The sequence below is a fragment of the Megalops cyprinoides genome, chromosome 8 (genome assembly GCF_013368585.1).
Source record: "Megalops cyprinoides isolate fMegCyp1 chromosome 8, fMegCyp1.pri, whole genome shotgun sequence".
NCBI lineage: Eukaryota > Metazoa > Chordata > Actinopteri > Elopiformes > Megalopidae > Megalops > Megalops cyprinoides.
In genome coordinates this window covers 10,760,240-10,780,631 of record NC_050590.1, presented here as the reverse complement: position 1 = coordinate 10,780,631, position 20,392 = coordinate 10,760,240, and the positions used below count along the sequence as shown (strand labels likewise).

Below are 20,392 nucleotides of genomic sequence, written 5' to 3'. Positions count from 1 at the left end.
TATTGAAAGTGACTTACATAGGTTACAGTAACCCCCCCTCCCCCCCAATGTTCTTCATTTCTACGGCTGGATATTCACTGAGGCAATTATGAGTTAAGCAACTTGCCCAAGGGCACAGCAGCAGTACCTCAGCAGAGAATCAAACCAGCAACCTTTTGGTTACAGACCCTTCTTGTTACCACTATACCACTATGCTATACTGCCAACCCGCCCCTACTGTACCTAAAATTAGATGCCTTAGTTCTTGAGCCCATCATCTCAAGGGAAAAGGAGGTTTCACTATCTCTATAAACCAGATTCTGGGTCCACTGATCATTATAGTTCCATACACAGATCTGCTCTCTTAAACAGACCTGCAGATCTGATTCTCTGACACACAGCCCATCACTGTCTGATGTCATCTGCTGAGATAGTGTTGTGACTACTGTTAGTGAGAAGGGATGAAGTCCAAGGTAATGAAGGCTATGGAAATGTTGTAAAACATGTTCTGGTTGAGGCCAGAAGTGAATTGTTAGAGGGGGAACCCGTATCCTCATAGCAGTTAAGATAAACTAGTAGTAGTGATCTCTTACCTAGGAGTAGAAGTGTAGCCAAAACAGTACCTCTGCAAAGTGAACCACCTTATGCAGCCCTGTGAACTTCCTCCCCTGGTAGTTTTGTGCTAGACCTTGGCCTTTTTCTTCCAAATTTTATCATACATTTCATTCCCAACATTTTAGCCATCTGAAGTGAAATGTGTATGATCAGAGAACATTTGTTAACATGAATGATGATGTTTTCTTTTGGGGGTATTTTATACAATACATAAAACTTAAGCAATTAATATCCCTGGAGAACTAACTTGGAAACAGTTGGAAAATCCTTGCTTTGTAAAATATATTACAAAGTTTTAAACATACTGGTGTAGCAGTAAATTAACAATGACTTATCAAAGTTTTTCGTTTAGAGAGTAAACCAAATCATTCACAAGACTTGAACTCAATGAAAATGGGTAACACATTTTAAGCTTGAGTTATTTTGATGACCAAGTAGCAAACCAACACAATCGCAATATAGTATCTATATGCAGTGGCAATATCTGTGACACGGGTAGCTAGTGCTACCTGCAAATAATACATAATTATAATACATTCTATACGGATTCACTCTCTTTCTAATATGTATTAGGAAACTGGTTGATTTTATTTTTCACTTCTTTCTTTTTGGTGCTCTCCACCCCTCTCCCATTCAACGCGCACGGTATTCTGGGACTCTGCAGGCTCGGGCAATAACGCCATCTTTAAACCCCAGAAGGAGCTACCGTTTAGCGCCGGGATCAGCAACTCACCGTGCCCGTGTCGAGATTAAAATTCAGCGGGCTTCATCTGCTACTAAACCAACTAAAGACATATCTAGTCATATTTTATTTCGTAATGAACAACACAGGCTAATCGAATGGTTAGAGGAACGTCAATACAAACAACACCAAGGAAAGGCGGAACGGCAGCGACCAAGCAAACAAGGCGTTGTTATTTAGCGAGTTAGCTGGCTAGCTACCGAGCTAGCTAGCGCATTAAGATTCAGAAAACGTTGATTTTGTAAAAGGCGTTTTCCCCCCCTCTTTTGTTGTTGCTAGCTGTGCTTGGTTTAAACTCGACTGCGTGGCCGCAGGAAAGGTTCCGACTTCTCCCCCCTCCCCCGCCGCCCGGCCGGAGATGAGTGGAAGATGTCGGTTTCGGGGCTGAAGGCCGAACTGAAGTTTCTGGAATCCATTTTTGACCCAAACCACGAACGCTTCCGAATTATCGACTGGAAGCCGGACGAGCTCAGCTGCCAGTTTAACGTGACCGGAGACAAGCTCCTGATCATCCACTGCAACATCACGGTAAGCATTGGAACTGCGAGAGGCTATCTGAGAGGGGGGCAGTTGTTTCATGTAGTAGGTGTCTGGGGGACTCTAGGTCGAGCAGAAAAAAGTCGAAACGCGTAATTTTTAAGAAACGGACAGACAACCAGACGGGAGAGTGACAGAGATGTTTGCAACTTGGGTAGTTATCTATGCTAGCTACCTAACTAGACAGACTTGGGTTAATCCTTCAACATTAGCAAAACGGTCGCTTTGTTTTTTGTGCAACAAAAGTTTCGTTTTAAGCGGATTAGGCAGTCCGCCAATGACAATTAAACATCTTGCATGCTTTATTAACATCGCATTTGAAACCGGAAGGGTAGCTAGCTAGCTTGCTAGCTACGTCACATGTTTTGGATTTTTTTCTTGCTAGAGGATTTCGTAGCGAGCTGGTAATTAAGGTTGCATCGAGGAAAATGCTATCTTGAGTAGCTAGTAGGAGATAATGCACATACAGAATTGACTTTGCACACGTGAAATGTTAAATAAATGTTATAGCCGTACTCTAGCGAACTGCCTCGATCAATGGGAAGAAAAATGACGTTGGTTTCCCGAATGCATAAAATGCTTATGAAATACATAAAGAATGGCGCCAGTAAGGAGCTAGGTAGTTTGGGGGCAATGTGCTTGATTGTTTCTGTAGCAGCTAGGCTGATGATGAGTGACACTGAGGACTTTGCTAGCTGGTTAGCTTACGAGCAGGAGAGTTTTGCTTGAAAGCGAGGTAATTATCACTTAATGTGGTTAGTCACAATGCAGAGTGGTTAATCGAAAGTAGAACTCCATACCTAGATAAACAAACATATGTTTGAAATGCGGATTAGCTAGATAGACCTTATTTGTTGTTGTGAGGTTGCTGACCACCTAGTTAACTTACTAAACAGTCGTCCGTTGGTGGCAGGTTAGCTAAGGTAAAATGAAAGCGAACAGCTAAATGAAATCATTAATTTGGTGTTGGTATTGCTACTGGAATATACTGATACTGGAAATAAACAGCTCGATGTGAGGAAACGTCACGTAGCGTTAGCTTAACAGAGGAAGAGTAAGCTTTCCTGCTACCTACGTCAGAATGTTAGGTGCTAACGTCACCTAGCTAAGCATTTGGTATCGTTTGTAGTGTGCATACTGCGACATTAGTGACTTTTTATTCCCATACTCTGCAGTGTGATAAATTTAGCTTGCTAGTGATGCCACCATGATCGATAGTGATGGTTGTATTTGGTGTTGTTTGTCTTTGGTGAGAAGGGCGCATTTGGTAAGACTGGCGCACTAGAGAATACACCCGATCCAGTTTTTGAAGGCCTTGTGTTGCCTTTACTGTTCGTCGCTTTGATATAGAAAGGAAAATAGTGAAGTAATATTTTTGGTATTAGCCAGCAATTGAAAATCATTCCGCAGTCCAATATTGAAGCTTTTTTCCCCTTTTAAAAAACTCAGTGCAAGTTCTTATCTAAGCACTGGAAGGAAAATGAATTTAAAGTGAGAAATGTGATATCTCTGCAAAACTGGATTTTTTTTTTTTTTTTTTTTTTGCATAAGTTTCTTTAAGGCTAAAAACTCATACGTTCACAGACTGTCCTAGACATTCTAAATACAGAAATGTCTGAGTAAGGGCCTTTTAAAAGAAGTCCAAAAAGAAAATGTATCTTATAATGCCGGAGGTGACCTATTCAGCAGAAAGTTTTCAGATCATTTTACTCTCCATCATCATTTTCTTTCTTGGTTGAATCATCCCAGTTTTATTAGCCATGGGTAGAGTTTAGCAGTTGTCATCTGTCTTAAGTGACAATAACATTTCCCTCCCCGTATTCCAGGAGTCCTACCCCTCAACACCCCCAATATGGTTTGTGGACTCCGATGATCCCAGTCTGACACAAGTGCTGGAGCGCCTGGAGGATGTCAGGAAAGGCAGTACCCTGGTAAGAACAGGCCTGCTTGGCTTTGGGGCCACAGGGAATTCTCAGGAATTCTTCAGCAACAGTGCTCAAAGCCTTTTCCTCCTGCTTCAGTGTTTGATTACTAATGCTGCCACTGAACTGCAGTAACCGTGCTTGTCACTTATTAATTTTTGATTTTGTATGGATTTGTGACTGAAAGAAAGATGGGTTCTGTGGCTGAGTAGTTGAGACCCCTGTCTAAATTTGTTGAACTAAGAATGAAAGGCTCTTAATCAGAATTGATCAGCAGTAATATCTTGCTGTGGAGTCTTAATATGATGAGTTTTTCCTGCAGCCAAGAATTTTGTGTTTGTTGTTGAGTGATTATGTTGGTTTGATTATGATTTCCTTAATTTTATAGTGTAATTACACAGTACGATAAACATGATGTCTCTTTATAAGGAAGTTGTTTTAGACCCAGTAAATAGGGAGCTATAGATGGGGTGAACGATAAGGGATAACGCTGAGGGAGGAAGAACGAGCTTGACTGGAGAGGTGGTTTATAAAATGCGGGAAGATATGTGCTCAAACTCCCTTGAATGAGCCAGCTTGCTGCTCAGCAGGCATCATAATCTCTGCTCATCGTTATGACGACTCGGCTAGGGCCTGCTGTTTAAAGTGTCATCAAAAGAGGGCTGTTAATCGGGGCGATAAATCTTCAACTTCATTTGTAGCGACTGCTGTGTTTTCAGCAGGATTTTCCCCCCAAAACTGAATCTGAACGTATTTAATAAGCATGTTTGCATTAGGACATAGCCTCACCTGACAGTAAATGGTGTAAATCTGTGTGACGGAGCCGCCCTGAGCAGTACCATCCCCCTGTGAAGGTGATTGTGGCCACAAGAAACAAGGACAGAGTGAGGGTACAAAACAGCAAGGTTTTATTAAAGCTTGTGCAACTGATAACAAAAATTGGAAACCCAAATCAACCCAAGTGGACCAAATGATGAAAAAGGGCAAAAAAGAAAGAAAAGTTTAAAAGAAGTAAAGATAATGAAAAGAAGTCAAAGTCCTTGCCTGTCAAAGCCTCCACAAAAAAAGTATTATTAAGGAGACCTTAAATCATCAGTAAAGAATACAATCAAAAAGGTAAAAAAAAGTCCCTTTTAAGCATATCTGCTCCTGCCCCTAAAAAGACTGCACAGAGGTCAATATCAGCAGAGCACAACCCAGGACAATACACATCACATCGGACTCTGAACAACAGTGATCATTAGACAAACACACACTATATCAAGGTGTCAGCACCATAAAACACACAAAGGGGGGGAGGGGGTCCAAATGTAACAAATAACACAAACACCCACAAGACATGTCCTGGAATGAACCATATACTTTGACTAATATTATCAACATGCAGAACCTATTAGTCACTACTAAATGTATTCATAAAAGAAGAGAGCACATTTTAAAGAACACAGCTCGGCCGTAGCTGCTTCCATGGTCCCCCGTGGCCAAGAACAGTTGGTTTGCTTGGCTCTCCCCCTAGGAACCAAATAAATTTGTCTTGTTTCCTGCCGGCGCTCTTTTGACGCTGGACTCATCTGCAACAATATCACTCAATACAGGTAACAAACATTTCCTGTTACCAGTAAAATTGGAACAATTGACACTGACCCAGCAACAGTGATCAAATAAGTGTTCCTGAACAAACAATGGTGGAAGTATCTTCCTTGTACTAACTTATATATAGAAATGCTTATATATATTTATGTGGGGTGAAACCTTGAGAGCGATGAGGCCTTCATGTGCGGCTCGCAGCGCGACCATCACAATCTGTCAAACACAAAGGCCGCAGGGCATCAGGGAAGGGTGCCGCATAATGCTTGTGTGACTGTTTCAGGGAGAAGGGAAATGACCTCTTTCAGAATGATGAATCGCATGAATTCGGATGTGTTACTGATGCTGCCACTCTTTTTGTGGGTGGTGCAGTTGGTGCAGGAATTATTTGATACCGGTGATATGTTGGAAGTATAAGTGCAGTCAGATCAGTTAAAAGGTCTTTTCTCAGCTGCTTGATGCATTTTTCTGTCTGCCCAGTCCCCAACTTATTCAGTGACAAGTCAGTGTGTTTGTCATTCTTTGTTTTTCTTTGGTTTTCTTCTAATGACTCAGCCAAAGTCACGACTGACATTCTTGTAAATGAAGCATCTTACGCAGCATGATGCCTTTTGATGGATAAATGAAAGAATGAGCTGGCTTGTTGAACACTGACTGCCCCTCCTTTAAAGAGAACTTCAGCTGTCTCTCCTGGTGTTACCTCATGTAACTACTCGCTGCTGAGGCTTGACACTGTCCCAATTTGCTACAGTGTCCAGATAGCTTTATTTTCTTTATGTCTTGTATTCAAGGACGTTCTAGGATAAGGATTTTTTTGTTTGTGTTCTGTCAGCCTTTTCTGATAAAAACAATGGCATGTGCTTTTATTTGTGTTGTCTGCTCAGAAGAAAGGCTTTTTCAACAAAAGAACATAGTTTTCTTTTCTACGAATGAGCTGTTAAATTATTGTTGAAGTAAAACTTCACTTTGAATTCATAGTATCGAGTAGCTGAATTAGGACCCCTTGCTGCAGCAGCACATTTTAAGTGAAAATTTAAATTCAGCTCATCAGCTGTGTGTTTCCTGAGGGGAAAGCAGGCTATCCATCCTTGTCAAGACCTGCCATAAAATCAGAAAAGTCAGCAGAGTAATTCAGGTTTCTTAGTCACCATATGAACACATCAGAAGCAATTAAATGTGACTGTACCTTATTATAATTCTGACCGCTAATACATTAAGTCTTTGAAACCTTATTCCATTTTCTGTATGTCTGTATGTTTCCCAGTAGTCTGATGGACAGCTGTCCGGCTTACTGCACTATGCTGAAAGCTGTGTTAATTGGTATTTATCTCTTTAAAGTACCAGCGTGGTTCACACTGCCCACATCACACCTTCTTACCCTGGTGCAGTTGCTCATGCTGGTGTGTTCCGTCTCCCAGCTCCTGCAGCAGCTGAAGAGGCTGATCTGTGACCTGTGCCGGCTCTACAACCTGCCCCAGCACCCGGATGTTGAGATGCTGGACCAGCCCCTCCCTGCTGGGCCAGTAAGCCAAGATCGAAAGGCAAGGCCCCCTATTCTTACGTTAACCATTCTCAGCCAAGGCATGTTAAATCAGTTTGCATTATTTAAATTGTATTTTGCTTTCCTTATGCATGACCCCTTTCCTAATAAACAATTAAGAAAATGCTGTTTAAAATGCAAATGGCACAGTGAAATAGCTGTTAAGTTATCAGGGAATTATTTTTATAACAACTGTCTTTCACTGACAAAAATGTTTGGTGTAACTGTAGACTTAAGGAGTGGAGTAGAAATTGCACTTGCACGTCCAGTCTTAAAATGCATTTTAAAAGTCTGTCATAAATGTTAACACATAGATGAGTTTAAGTTGTACAATATTCTGTTTTATCGGGCATCTTCCATCCTACAAAGGATAGTTCCTTCTCTGCAGCATATTTAGGCATATGCATGACCTGTCTCTCAGTGCAGTTAAATAAGAGCATGCTCAGGATGACAGTGGCTGGTTCATTCAGCCCATCTGCAGACTCAGCTCATTTAATTTTTGTTGCTTTCTATAGCATGGAACAACAGATGAAGTGACATCTGAGGAAGAGGAGGAGGAAGAGATGGGCGAGGTCTTATTCTTTATATATGTATTAGAACATTTAAAAGGTTCTATCTTGTCATCAGAAATGCATAGATTTTTATTGATGTTCGTACCTTGTGATAGCAGGACATTGAAGACCTGGACCACTATGAGATGAAAGAGGAGGAGCCAGTGGATGGGAAAAAGTCAGAGGATGATGGGATTGAGAAGGAGAACCTGGCCATCCTGGAGAAGATCCGTAAAAACCAGAGGCAGGACCACTTGAACGTAAGTGCTCATTCGGTAAGGTGACCTTTTATATGTTCAGGGGGGGCACTGGGGACTTTTCCGTGGTTTGCTGGGATTGTTGCCTAAATTACTGTATGCTGTGGTAGGGTGAGAGTCATAACTAACTAGAGTATCACAAAAGTATAATGGAATGTATGAAATGTGCACATAATGATTCAAAGCATCTGCTCTGGCCTTGTTTATTTTCTCCTCCACTATTTAATTTTCATCCAGTGATCTGTGTTTTCTGAGCTTTTTTTTGTAACACTGCTCAGGGGGCAATGTAGGCTATCCTCTGCCAGGCAAAGCAGTTACAAATACAGTCTGACATTTTGCAAAAATGCTTTTGTCCTTTTACTATATGGGAGCCATAAAGATTCTGTTCTCTTTACATTAAAATGTTTCATTTTCTAATTGGAAAATATCTGTCTTAAAAAATACCTAATGTGTCTGGTAGTCATTTCCCTCTTTGATACTGATGGCTTTGGTATCAGGCATGCTGTCCTTGGTCAGGCATACTGAACAACACAGTATTTTCCTGGGAGGATATTTTAAGAACTGTTCTGCTTAATACAAATTGTGCATGTACCCATCAACTGCCCAATGTCAAAGCTGGGAAATCCACTCTTTTTAACTTGTGCTCGGTTGCAGTTTGCACTGAAGATATGTTTGAAACAGGAAAAGCACAGTCTGTGCTGTCATGTTTTTGACCCAGAATAATGCAGTGTACCATATCAGTGTGCTTATTGGTAAAGTGTTTCCTTGAGTGCAGTATTAATTCGCCGTTGTTTAAATGCACTTTTCTGGGAATGGGATTGGTTGTGAAGGATCCTGACAGAGTAACTGGTGTAACTCCTTTAGAGCATTGATTATGGATTGTTATTAACTTGACCAGAGCAGTGAATGTCAAGCTGCTTGACCATCTGTGAGTTTAAATTCATGACAAATAGGAGCAAGTTCATTAGAGTAAATTCATTAGAGATGCCAAATTTGTCAGAGTTGCCTAGGAATATTTTCAGACATTTTGTTATAGGGTTGAGGTCATGTGTGAAGATGTAATTAATGTTATTAATTTGCCCTTTTTTTCAAGATTATCTTTGAAGTTTTTTCAGCATTTCTCTGTTAGACAGATTTCCAAATCCAAATGATTTTGATAGCTGTTATTTGTGCTGGTTAGTAGTGTCTGAACACTAAAAATTTTAAGAGAAGTGCTTGTTTGAATCATTGTTCTGAGGTAGGTAATGTTTAGCTACCTGTTAGCTGTGTATGCTGGGGTGATACCTGGTCACTGCTTTCCATTATCAACACCAGACACAGCAAAAAGGCATGTAACAAACCATGTTAATTGTTGTAAACTGTATATTTGGAACTATATCTCTTGCTGGATACAGTTAAACCTGCAAGGAATAACAGGCATTGCTTTATGACAATCGCTATGTGCCATTTCTGTATGACGAATCATGCTTATCTGATTGGGTACTTTAAAGCGGTTTACTCATAGTTGGGATCATTGGAAGCGCATATTCTGCTAGACACAATTACCAAATATGTAGGAAAAAAGTTGCAATATATGTCGCAAATATATGGATCAGAGTATCATCTTGTTCGGTTTGTTTCCAGGTGTATTGGATAGTAAGTATGGACTGCTCATCAGTTAGTGGCATAGACTTGAATGTGTTTACACTTACTGTGTCAGTACACATTGCAGCAAGCACCCCTTTCAAAAATACTCCGAAAACCAATTGGATTTTAAAAATGCGTATGTATTATGCCAGGCGGAGGTTACCAGAGTTCTCTCTCTGTACTTGGCACCTTTTTTTTGTGTGTAGAGCAGAGGGTGTGGCTCAGGGTCCGCCTGTCTTTTACAGTGGTCAAAGGTTAAGTTGCAGCCTTCCTACATGGGTTTTTCTGTCACTCAGGAGTTAGGGAATTACATTGGTGAGATATCACTCAATATTATTAATTAATTAATATTATCTACCGACAGCAAAGACCACTTTTGCTTAGGGCATGATATTTCATACTGAGAGGATAAGGCAGCATCATGACAGTAAGGAATAGGGCCTGTAGTTGTCATTGGTTGTATTCACTGACCTGCATTGCCTGTGTAAATTGATCAGGCAAAAATTTCAATTTGTGTAAGTTCCTCTAGGTAAGAGTGTCTGCTAATCAAATGTAATGGTGAGCTCAAGTGTTGCTGTGGCATACAGTATATAAAATGGTTAGTTTTGACCCATTGTTCCCGTTGGTTAATGTTTGTTCTAGCCGCGACAGTATCCCCTGATATACCATGAGTAAATTGAATTTTTGTGCATTTCTTTTAGTATCATTGCACATTGATACTTGCTGGACACTTATAAAACAGAGTCACTGTTGAATGAACTTTAAGCTAACACTAGCTAACCGATTAGAGCGCGACATGAAGTAAGAGGAGAGACCAAATTTAAGACCCAAGTTTTATTGATTACATGAAACATTTTCTGCATAGTCCCTAAAAATACCCATGTTGTGCTAATATTCATGATATTTGTGGCCTGCTAGTGAATGCGTTTGTTAGCTAGATCGTTCCATAAGTACCTTGTGAATCCAACAGCGCTGTTCGATAGTGTTAGGAACGTGACAACAGCAACAGGATTGTAAACAATTTGGCGACCACTTTCAACGGGGGAATGATGTTTCATGTAATAAACATGTTTCATGTAATAAATAAAACTTATATTCATCCTGTCTTCCTACACTATATAGCTAAATACTTAACCTAAACTTTTGCCAGTTACGGATAAATTTTGTAAAAGTGTTATGGCACTCAAACCTGTGATATGATGAGCTGTGGGCTATTAGGCAAAGCAGACAAAGCATGCTATAACACAGGATTTCTAGTCACAATGCTTTAATGTCATTGTTTGAATATTGCCACCGATGTTCTGTAAAGAAGATTTTATTTGTTCTTTGTCTCCTTTCACTATTACTTTGATGTGAAGTCCAGGTTGCTTCAGTAAGGATACAATTACACCTCTAAACAAACCTTAATATTTTAAGGTGCAGTTGTTCTGTATATTTCTGTCATGGGCCATAAACCCTTTTGACTTGTGCCCTGAAATACTGTATGCATTTTCTTCTCATGTGTTTCCATGCTTTTGGGCTCCTTTGCTGTGTTTCAGGGTGCTGTGTCTGGTTCCGTGCAGGCTTCAGACCGTCTCATGAAGGAGCTCAGGGAGATCTACAGATCACAGAGTTACAAGACAGGTGACCAATGTTATCTCTGCACTCAGCACCTGATCTTTGGCTAAAACATCCTGCTTATTTCCTATATGCATACCTGACGAGCACAATAGAAAATCCACCCAAGAAAATCCAAGTAAAAATGTACCAACAGCTGTGCAAACAGCAAAAAAAACTGTGTTGAGATATACAGTAACGCTACTAACAGCATACATCAGCAAAATAATGATAGCAAAGTAAAGTAATTGATGGTTAGAATTTATTATAATCTAATCTCCAAGTATAAACAATGATGCCTAATAAAATAATTCACTTTTTTGCTGGTGGTTTGACTTAAAGTAACATTTTCACTGCCTTTTATAGGGATCTATTCAGTGGAACTTGTCAATGACAGTCTGTATGAATGGCACGTGAAGCTGAGGACGTAAGTACTTGCAGGCAACAGCCAAATGGGGGCTCAGCCCCTCCAAACTCACATGTTCAGCATTTAAGTGCACGGCCTCAAATGGGGTTAGGAAGGGCGGTGGATGGTATCTCCTCTGAATATTAAGATTTTGTATGTATCGTTTTTCAGGCATCTGTCCTTTACAAGTATAGAGAATAACGTGTTTTATGTGTTTACATAAACAGCATCTGTAATAATCCTTTGTTTTTTTATTGAACAGGGTAGATCCAGATAGTCCATTGCATAGTGACTTGCAAGTTTTAAAGGAAAAGGAAGGCATGGACTATATTCTGCTCAATTTCTCATATAAAGTGAGTATCTTAAATTTCTTTGCCTTTGTCTGAATGTTATGTCCACTTTCATTTCTTAAGCAATGTTTAAAAATGGCAGTTGGAATTTGGTTGTCTGGTTTCTGGAGCTCAACATTTCTTGTATTTCTTTTTTTTTAATTTGCAGGATAATTTTCCATTTGATCCACCTTTTGTACGGGTAGTTTCACCCGTGCTGTCTGGAGGGTGAGTATTTAGTAATGTGTCTGTGTAGTTTATTTGATGTCCATTATTTGAATTTCCATTGTGCTACGGGTGTGTCCCATTTTTATTTTCCACTGAACCATAAAGGAAGGGTGTCCTTTTCTGGTCCAGACTAATTTGACGTCAACACCCTGAGAACTTGTTGTGAACATTCAAGTGCTCTGACTTTCTGAACTGTTCTTACGGGAAAAGGCCTGTGTGCATTGGTTTGATGTTCTTGTGCAAACTTTTCCTATAGTTTTTTTTTTTTTGTTAGTATTATCTTCAGGAGATTCCAGTTAACAGTTAGGGCAGTATCCATCAGTAGGTGCTTGGAAATTGTGACCTTAGTAATTCCAGGATATTGAGTAGGTTTTATGTATAACCTATCTCTGATTTTTATTTTTGGTGAGGAATAGACCGTGTTATATCTGCCTGTACATTAAACACAGGTTTGTAAACTAGTGGAAGTTCAATAACTTCAAAAGATCTGCACTAAATGTTTATTAATAAAGATAAGGCTAAAGATTTATACATTTCAACTGCTGTCATCAGAGGAATGGTATTACTCTGGAAATGCTACTACTGTTGTACACCTGTGGTGATGTAAGATTGTCAAATTAATTAAGTTCAAGTTCAATTTTATCGTCATGTGTTTCAAAAATACAATGAAATACTTGTGCTCTGACTCTCTCTGCCTTAACATGAAGGGCACACCACAGAACCAACAAAGAAGGACACTACAGACCTACATAGACTACGTACACCTTGCACACGTCGATGTACATTATATACACAGAATACAGTATACATTATATACACAGAATACAGTACACAATAACATTACATATTATACAAGATAAGATAATCAGAGAGGAAATGCTAATTGCTTTTATTTTCAGGAAGGCTGTTAAGTAACACCATTTCACTAATGAAGGCAGTATCCTTATTAGATCATACTGAGTGTGGAGTGTAAATGCATGAAGAAAACCATTGTGTGTTATATGAATGATATAATTCATATTTTTTGTTTTAGTTACGTTCTTGGTGGAGGTGCCCTGTGTATGGAGCTTCTCACAAAACAGGTATGGCTGTTAAAACCATATGGCACAGATGGCCACATGTCAGTTCACTGAAGGTAATGGTGAAATTGTTGCTAAAAGTGTATATGTTATGCTTTTTGTTTAATACATTGTTTCTGTGTTAATGCAGGGCTGGAGCAGTGCCTATTCCATAGAGTCTGTCATCATGCAGATCAATGCCACTTTAGTCAAAGGAAAAGCCAGAGTGCAGTTTGGAGCCAATAAGGTAAGCTTAAATGTAAAGTGTCAAACAGTGAGATCCATTTAATCATGATATTTAGTATGAAAGGTCCCAGGCATTGTTCACCTGAAGTAGAATAAGCTCAGGGTAGTAAATGGTCAAACCTCCAACCTAGTAGCTTACCAGCCTCCTGTGAATTGATTACTGTAGTAAACAAACATTTGCTCGCTGCATCTGGGAATTCAACAAGGTATTGCTGTAGTTTTTGGAAGAGGACACAAGCTTACCCAGTTAAGCATTCCTGAATAGAAAATGTATCATGCTGATAGTATGGTAAAGACAGCCTCAGTAAATAGAATTAAGAACTGAAATAAAAAGGATCTGGTTTGTCCTTTGCTGTCGTACTGAACTCACACTGAGCCTGGACCGTCAGTTGTGATGTCACTTGACACAATTTTTACTTTCCATCATTAATGAATTACAAATCAGTTGATCCATCATGCAGTCTTGTGATGAAACAACATAAAAAAATAGTTTTAACTTGCATATGGCCACATTTCATTCCCTTTCCTCAGAATAAAAGAAAATGAACATGGAATTTTGGATTGGATTATGAGCTAGTAGTAGCTATTTGCTAATGTACAGTGAAGTATTTAATGGGCATGTAGTCGATGTCATACACAACTGGGTACCAACAAACCAAAGTCAAGTATGATCTTTTTGAAGTTGAAACTAAGCAGTTATATGATTATGGCTGATCAGCTGTCCTGGAATGATGGTTATGTCATATACCAGCAGCAAATGGCAAATCCAGCTACTAGACCAACTTTTTACATTACTTCCCCAGTTTGGTTTTTTAGGAGAAGAGGTCCATTCCCTGGTTTGTATGTGGACTTAGACTTGGTGTAATGTTGAGACTGTTTTTAAACAAGATTCTGTCAGTGTAGGCCTTGAAGTCAGCTAGAGGGTGAGATCTTAATGACAAGAGTTCATATCATAGATATGACATCACAGTACATTTTAATCTGCAGTTTGGAAGTAAGTTTTCAAGGTTTTGATAACATAGCAGGAAGGCCACATTGACATGGGGGAGTTTATTTTTTTTTGTTTACAAATATTAATGTCTTGAAATGATAGTGTCATTATGTTAGAACAGACTGAACTATGTAAAAGACATTGTGATTTATCTTAATATTCTGTTGTCTCTTTTTAAGAACCAGTACAATCTTGCCAGAGCACAACAGTCATACAAATCCTTGGTGCAGATTCATGAAAAGAATGGTAGGTGTCACCCATATTAAGTCATGTGAGGTCCATTTGACCATTTAAGTCCAAAAGATTTGGTTGTTAAAAGGTCATTTAAATCTTCCATAATTGCAGGTAAAGGTATTATCGTAATACAGCCTTCCTGTATTTGTGTGAAACTTGATAAAGTTGTTAAAGGTTAGTGTATGGCAAAATGTGGTCCCTAGAGTGTGTTCGATCTGCAACATTTATGTGGATGTAAACTGAGAGTGCAGCCTACAACTCTGTGTGTGTGTGTGTGTGTGTGTGTGTGTGTGTGTGTGTGTGTGTGTGTGTGTGTGTGTGTCTGTCTGTCTCCTGCAGGCTGGTACACACCCCCTAAAGAGGATGGATAAGGAGCAACCTCCCCATAGGTGCGCTGGGACCACTTGTCTTAGGGTCAACACTTTATTTTCTTCTTTTTTTTGTTGTTAACTCTGACTCTGAAGTCTTTTTTTTTCTTTTTTTGGGGCAGTGTGACCCCAACCGGCTTTGACCCATTTGGTGACCATGAAATCTAACGGGTAAAATCTCCTCACTGACCTCTCCATCCTTGGCTGAAAAAGGCCTTTTCACCTCTGTCTTGCCCTCACTCTTCCTCTCCCACTGCAGGGTGTGATGTCATCCTTTCTCCCTCTATCTGCCCATCATTCAGCATAAAACCCGGGGTGATTCCTTATCCCCTCTTTGCAAGCTGCCCTATCTTTTTGCTCCAGTCATCCTGTCATGGGCCAAGTGTCTGAGTAAACTACTGCATTTCAGGGGGAACTCATCCCCTCTTCTCTTCACTTGCCAACATACTTGCATAGTGGGTTTTTGTCTGTTTTTGGAAGCCTAGTTCAGAATTAACCCTGTCTGTGTACTACAGCTGAGGGACAGTGTGAGAAGCCACTGCTTGTTTTGTACAGAACTTGGCTGATGGTGAGGAAGAGAACAGAAAGTGTTGGGGCTCACCTTGGCAGATACTCGCAACAGCAACAACAAAAAGTGTTTCAAGCATTTGTAGTGTGGAAAGGGTCTTGACCTCCAGTAAGATATTCTGTGAAGGTATAATTATGGCCTTGGGCAGGGACAGAAGTAGAAGCCACAATTCACAAAATGGAAAAGGAAACCCTTTTTGTAATGCAGGAAAAAGCTGCTCTATAGTCATGGCTTGGAATTTCAACCTAATGCCCGGTGATGGAGCTTGAGCTGGAATGGACACTTTTGATTTAGTGGTCTGAGAAGCCACTAATTTACTCTCTATTGACATTTTTCTTTTGTCGTTTTGTGTAATATCTTCCTGTATAAAATGCTAAGATTCTAAATGGAGTAACATGCAGGAGGTATTTGTCCTGCTCATATAATAACCAGTGTCAACACGAGCCAAAACAGTGGAGGAGATGGTAGGGGTGCGCATCTAGATTAAAGATCTCCGGTTGTGTAATTACTAAGGTGAAGTCATCTGTCACCACTGTCTTCTCAAGCTTTGCGACATGTGGCTATTTTTGCAGCAAACTGAAGTGTGCCCCAGCCAAGCAGAGGCAAGTCAGATTTAATCATTGTAATGTAGTTTGAATTTAACTCCACATGTATACTTGTAAAGATGTATTTCTGAGATTGGATTTAATTGTTAATGTAACTTTGTGTGGGTGTTCGGGTTCACAGCAGGCTTTATCAGCACACCCCTGGCAGAGGAAGGGATGTCTAGCTGTTTGAAGATTTTATAAATTTTATAAGTAGATAATGGAGACTCAAATGGATGTCCTTATGGAATTTTAAAAGTGGAAACTTTAAATGTAAGCATCATGGCTACTTCTACCCCTGTAAGGATTTTTAAATTAAGTTTTCATCTCTGAACCATTTAGTGTGTTTTTGGAATCTCGGGAAAAGTGTCATTTAGCCATTGCCATAATCTTGGCTGTTTTGCCCATTCACAGCAATTTAATGATCCTGTTACTATCAGCATAACTATGCAGAGAGTGATCAGCTCTGTTATTACCAGTGAGAAGCTTGTATGTGTGTGAAATAAAACAAAACAAACAAACAAACCAGCGCTTGCATTCTAGTGACACTCACTTTAGTGTTAATGGTGGGCCTGTGTGCCATCACAGTAGCGGCTGGACTGTGTTCCTGGACCACCTGCTTCCAGCGCTCCTATTCCCTGCTGCCACTCTCCTGCTCAGACAGCCATCATGGACAATGAGGAAGGCTTCAGAGTGGACTCCATGCTCCTCTTTAGGTTGGAGAAAAATATTTGTAAATAGAAATGGCTTCATGTCCGTCTGTCACAACTATGGAGAATGCAAGATAATGTACTTGCCTTATTCAGGATAAATCACCCTTAGACCCATTTATGCCCCTCTCCACAAACATATAAGGGTTTTTTTTGTTTGTTTGTTTGGTTTTTTTTTTTTGTTTTGTTTTCGGATCTCCTGTCCACACCCATGTGTTCCTGATTATGTCTGATGGGGTGAAGCCCTGCTGACTTCAGTCAGGAAACTTCATTATTCAGCTTCAGCCATTGCAAATTTACTGTGTACTGTCTGATACATATTGTTGCCCCTCACTGTTTTTTAGAAATGAATGTCAATGGTCTGTTTAAAGTGTTATGTTTTACTTTCAACAGTTATTTTCAACATCAGGATTAGAATTTTTTGGAAATAGTCCTTTTTCGAAATACTCCACTTTCAGTTGCTATAGATTGTCCCCACTACTAACAATGACACTAGAAAACATTTTTGTGAAATATAGTGATGGGCATATATTGTAATATTGATCTCCATCTTCCTTGTGCATTTGCATAGTATCAGTCAGTCCCACTTATAACCTGATCCACAGTTAATATGCCGTCAGCATCATGTCAATGACATAAGGAGAAAACTTTAGGATTGAGTACTTGCATCTTCTTCATCCATTCATTTAGTTTCACAAAATTATATGGATCCTTTGATAATGTTAGTGAAGTTATTGGGCCCTCTGGTGTTGTCTGAAAGCAAAAGCCTGAGGCACCTGCCATCAGAATAGGGTGTGAGATCACTGAGGTGCTCCCAAGCTCCCTGAACTCGGATCAGTCCAAGCACCAAGTTGAGCAAGCACCTTCATGTACTTTGTAGGGGCAGTTTTGAACTGACAGAACTCAGGAATACAAACTGTAGACTTTGTAATGGATTTCTTGAAATGTAATAAGCTGAAATTTGGTTTTGTTCTAGTATGTAAAAACCCAAATGAACAAATGATGTTTCTCTCTCTCTGGGTTGTTTAGTTGTAAAAGGTTTCTCTTTCAGTGTGCATAACTCACTTGTACTTCTTTTTTTGGCCTGTTTGGGATTTCCAGCAAGAAGTAAGAGCTTTGGTGAGAGAGTCATCTGAGAGCACTTAGTGTTGGACACATTAGCTGATTGGAACAGGGTTGGGTTTGCATGATGTCCACCTTTAAAAGCCTTTCTTGTCACACCATCACTTGTTCCTTTGTAAGGGTGTCATTCATTTATGTTTCGGATGGTGTTCTGATTCATTCAACTGACACCTGGCCCAGGAAAGAGGCACATTGTAGCACTTTCCCTCAGCAGGCCCATGAACAGTTATGTAAAGCAAATTCATCATTATCATGGTGGAGCCTGGAGCAATTCTCTGGCAGACATTGGCATTTGGTAAATGGTCTATCTCTTTAAATGTGTGGGGACATATTTACTTCATTTTGTAAAAGCTACAAATACGTGATTTCAAACCAAATTGTAAACGCAACCAGTCTGAAGCAAGAGCTTTTTCTGTATTCTGAAAAAAATAAATACTGCATTGTCCGCTAACCTGCATAGCTCCAGATGACCAGGCTGCACTAGTGTTGTTCATCTCTAAGCTTAGTAAGCTATGATGCCCTCCACCACACTTCCATAGTCACAAAATCCGAAAATTGCAGAAGTTAGAAGAGGCCTTTGCCTGGATCTGAGCTTTCACTTCCTTCAAGCTGTAATACAGGTTTGGGCTCTTACAAAGGCTGAGGGAATAGGGCTTTTCACTGTATAAGGATTTGTTTATTTTTTGTGTAGTGTCAGTTATGCTGTGACCTATAGCATCATGTATACAAACAGACCAGTCATCTGGAGCGTGTTTATATTTTAAAGGATTCAAAAAAAAAAAAAATCCTGACTAATTGTGGACTCCTTTTCTGGCGCCATCTTGCGGTGGGCAGGTTATCAAGTTATGCACTGTTTAGCATGCTTTGAATTTTTTCTTTTTATTTTCATTGCAAGAGTAATTTTGACCATGTACAGTAATTTGTAAACTTGCATCAAGTTTATGAATAAAGAATTTTACGAAATTATTTGTGTTCTCTAACTTCAAGTGAAGAGTTCCGTATTTTATGTTGGGCAAGGGGTGGTGGAATGTTGCCGTGAGTTGTGCAAGAACATTCATATGTGAAGGTGTGCAGCAGATGGTTCCAAGGTTGTCTTCAGTCAATTTGCACTGGCAACAAAGAGGAGAAATGTCTAATTGAGAATTGAAATTGAAAAATTAGGCCTCTAGCAATGGACAGACAGGCTTGTCTTGCACTGCTGTGTGCTAAATCGAAATATTCAGTGCAGTGAAAACAAAGACCCAATGCAAATAGGTAATGGGTTGTTTGTACTTAACGCCTGCTGGTCGGCAATAGGTCTACTGTAAAATGTGAGTGAATGGTAAATGAAAAGTTCACTGCAAACTGAACCTGAATGGTTCGAAGGTTGAATTTTTGATTCTTTGGCCTGTGCTACCACTGGTTCCTCCCTGCTGGCGTCTGTCCCTGTAACCTAGCATGTCCCTGACACTAGCTGGCCCAGTGTCAGAAAAATGCGTCGCTAGGTAAGTGGCATAACCATGTGTTATGCTGGGAATTCATCGGTTCTGACAGCAGAATTTCTAGCACAAAGTTGCATTTGGTGGTAATGAGGTTCAAACATCAGTATGACCGTGAGTACACACACAAGTAGGTATACTGCGAAGTGATGCTCCATGCTTGCACTATTGTCTGCAACAAGGCTTTTTAACCACTGGAGGGCATTTGTGTACCTCATATTGCATGGAAGGACTTCAACCTCCACACTTCCTGCTGTGATTACAGCTTAGATTCAAGTTATTGTAACTATTTCTTATTTGCTAAATATTGTAGATATTCCAGTGTTTTTTTTTATTATTTTTTTTATTTTTATTCACTACATATTTTGGTTATCACATTACTTTTTACTGCTGTATAATTATCCTTTATGAAACCCACTTTTCTTTGAACTAATTTTACAAATGACTGTGTTTCATATGCTGTAAAAGTACTGCATTGCTTACTTAGATAAATATAATTTTTTACTGGTTGCTTTATTTGGCCTTTAATGTATTCCAAATAGAACTGGTTTATTGCATTATTTGATTGCCTGTAGTTAAGCAACACTGTTTAACTGTGATCTTGCAGAGCTAAAATTACCCTCTTTGAAAAGACTCCAGCATGGTGATGAATATATAAATGTGGTCCAACATGACCCTTTGTGTTGTTCCTTTCTCACACCCTTATTTACCTGGATAGATATACAATTGTATCGAGTGTAGAGTGTCTAATGAGATCTGTCTTCATAGACAGTCAGGATAGCATACAATTATCCAAAAAAATATTATGGTGCAGAATTATTAATATCTTGAATTTGTTGATGGGAGGCTCAGTGAATGCACAATGTATTGGTATTTTAGAGAGGTGATGAACTTGACCCACAGTAGGAGCTGAAATTTACCATTGATGCTGGTGAATGGCCATAGTAAAATATTCTGTGAAAAAATTAAAAATGTATTTCTATACAATTTAATTTCTATCTACTGAAAGCTATCAGATGCTTTTAATATCTATCCACATCATTTTATGTATATGAAATAATTTAGCCAAATGCTAAGCAAAATGTAATGCAGTTTATGACTGATGAAAAGATTATTCA

At 39.5% G+C, this 20,392-nt stretch overlaps 1 protein-coding gene across 5 annotated transcripts; it reads left to right on the top strand.

Moving 5' to 3' along the window:
• The first annotated feature begins 1,260 nt into the window (after positions 1 to 1,260).
• LOC118781948 (ubiquitin-conjugating enzyme E2 Q2-like) lies at positions 1,261 to 18,759 on the top strand. 5 transcript variants are annotated; one of them, XM_036535112.1, is made up of 14 exons: positions 1,261 to 1,864; positions 3,700 to 3,804; positions 6,801 to 6,923; positions 7,438 to 7,494; positions 7,590 to 7,748; positions 10,895 to 10,979; positions 11,319 to 11,379; positions 11,621 to 11,711; positions 11,857 to 11,915; positions 12,949 to 12,997; positions 13,125 to 13,220; positions 14,390 to 14,456; positions 14,784 to 14,833; positions 14,935 to 18,759. In XM_036535112.1, exons 1-13 carry the CDS (start codon positions 1,706 to 1,708, stop codon positions 14,813 to 14,815), a joined length of 1,143 nt encoding a protein of 380 aa, XP_036391005.1. In that variant the 5' UTR covers positions 1,261 to 1,705; the 3' UTR covers positions 14,816 to 14,833; positions 14,935 to 18,759. The 5 variants fall into 5 exon arrangements, with proteins under 5 accessions (XP_036391005.1, XP_036391008.1, XP_036391006.1 ...); XM_036535115.1 differs by having other exon boundaries at positions 7,593 to 7,733; positions 14,784 to 18,759; XM_036535113.1 differs by having other exon boundaries at positions 7,593 to 7,748; positions 14,784 to 18,759.
• The last annotated feature ends 1,633 nt before the right edge of the window (positions 18,760 to 20,392 follow it).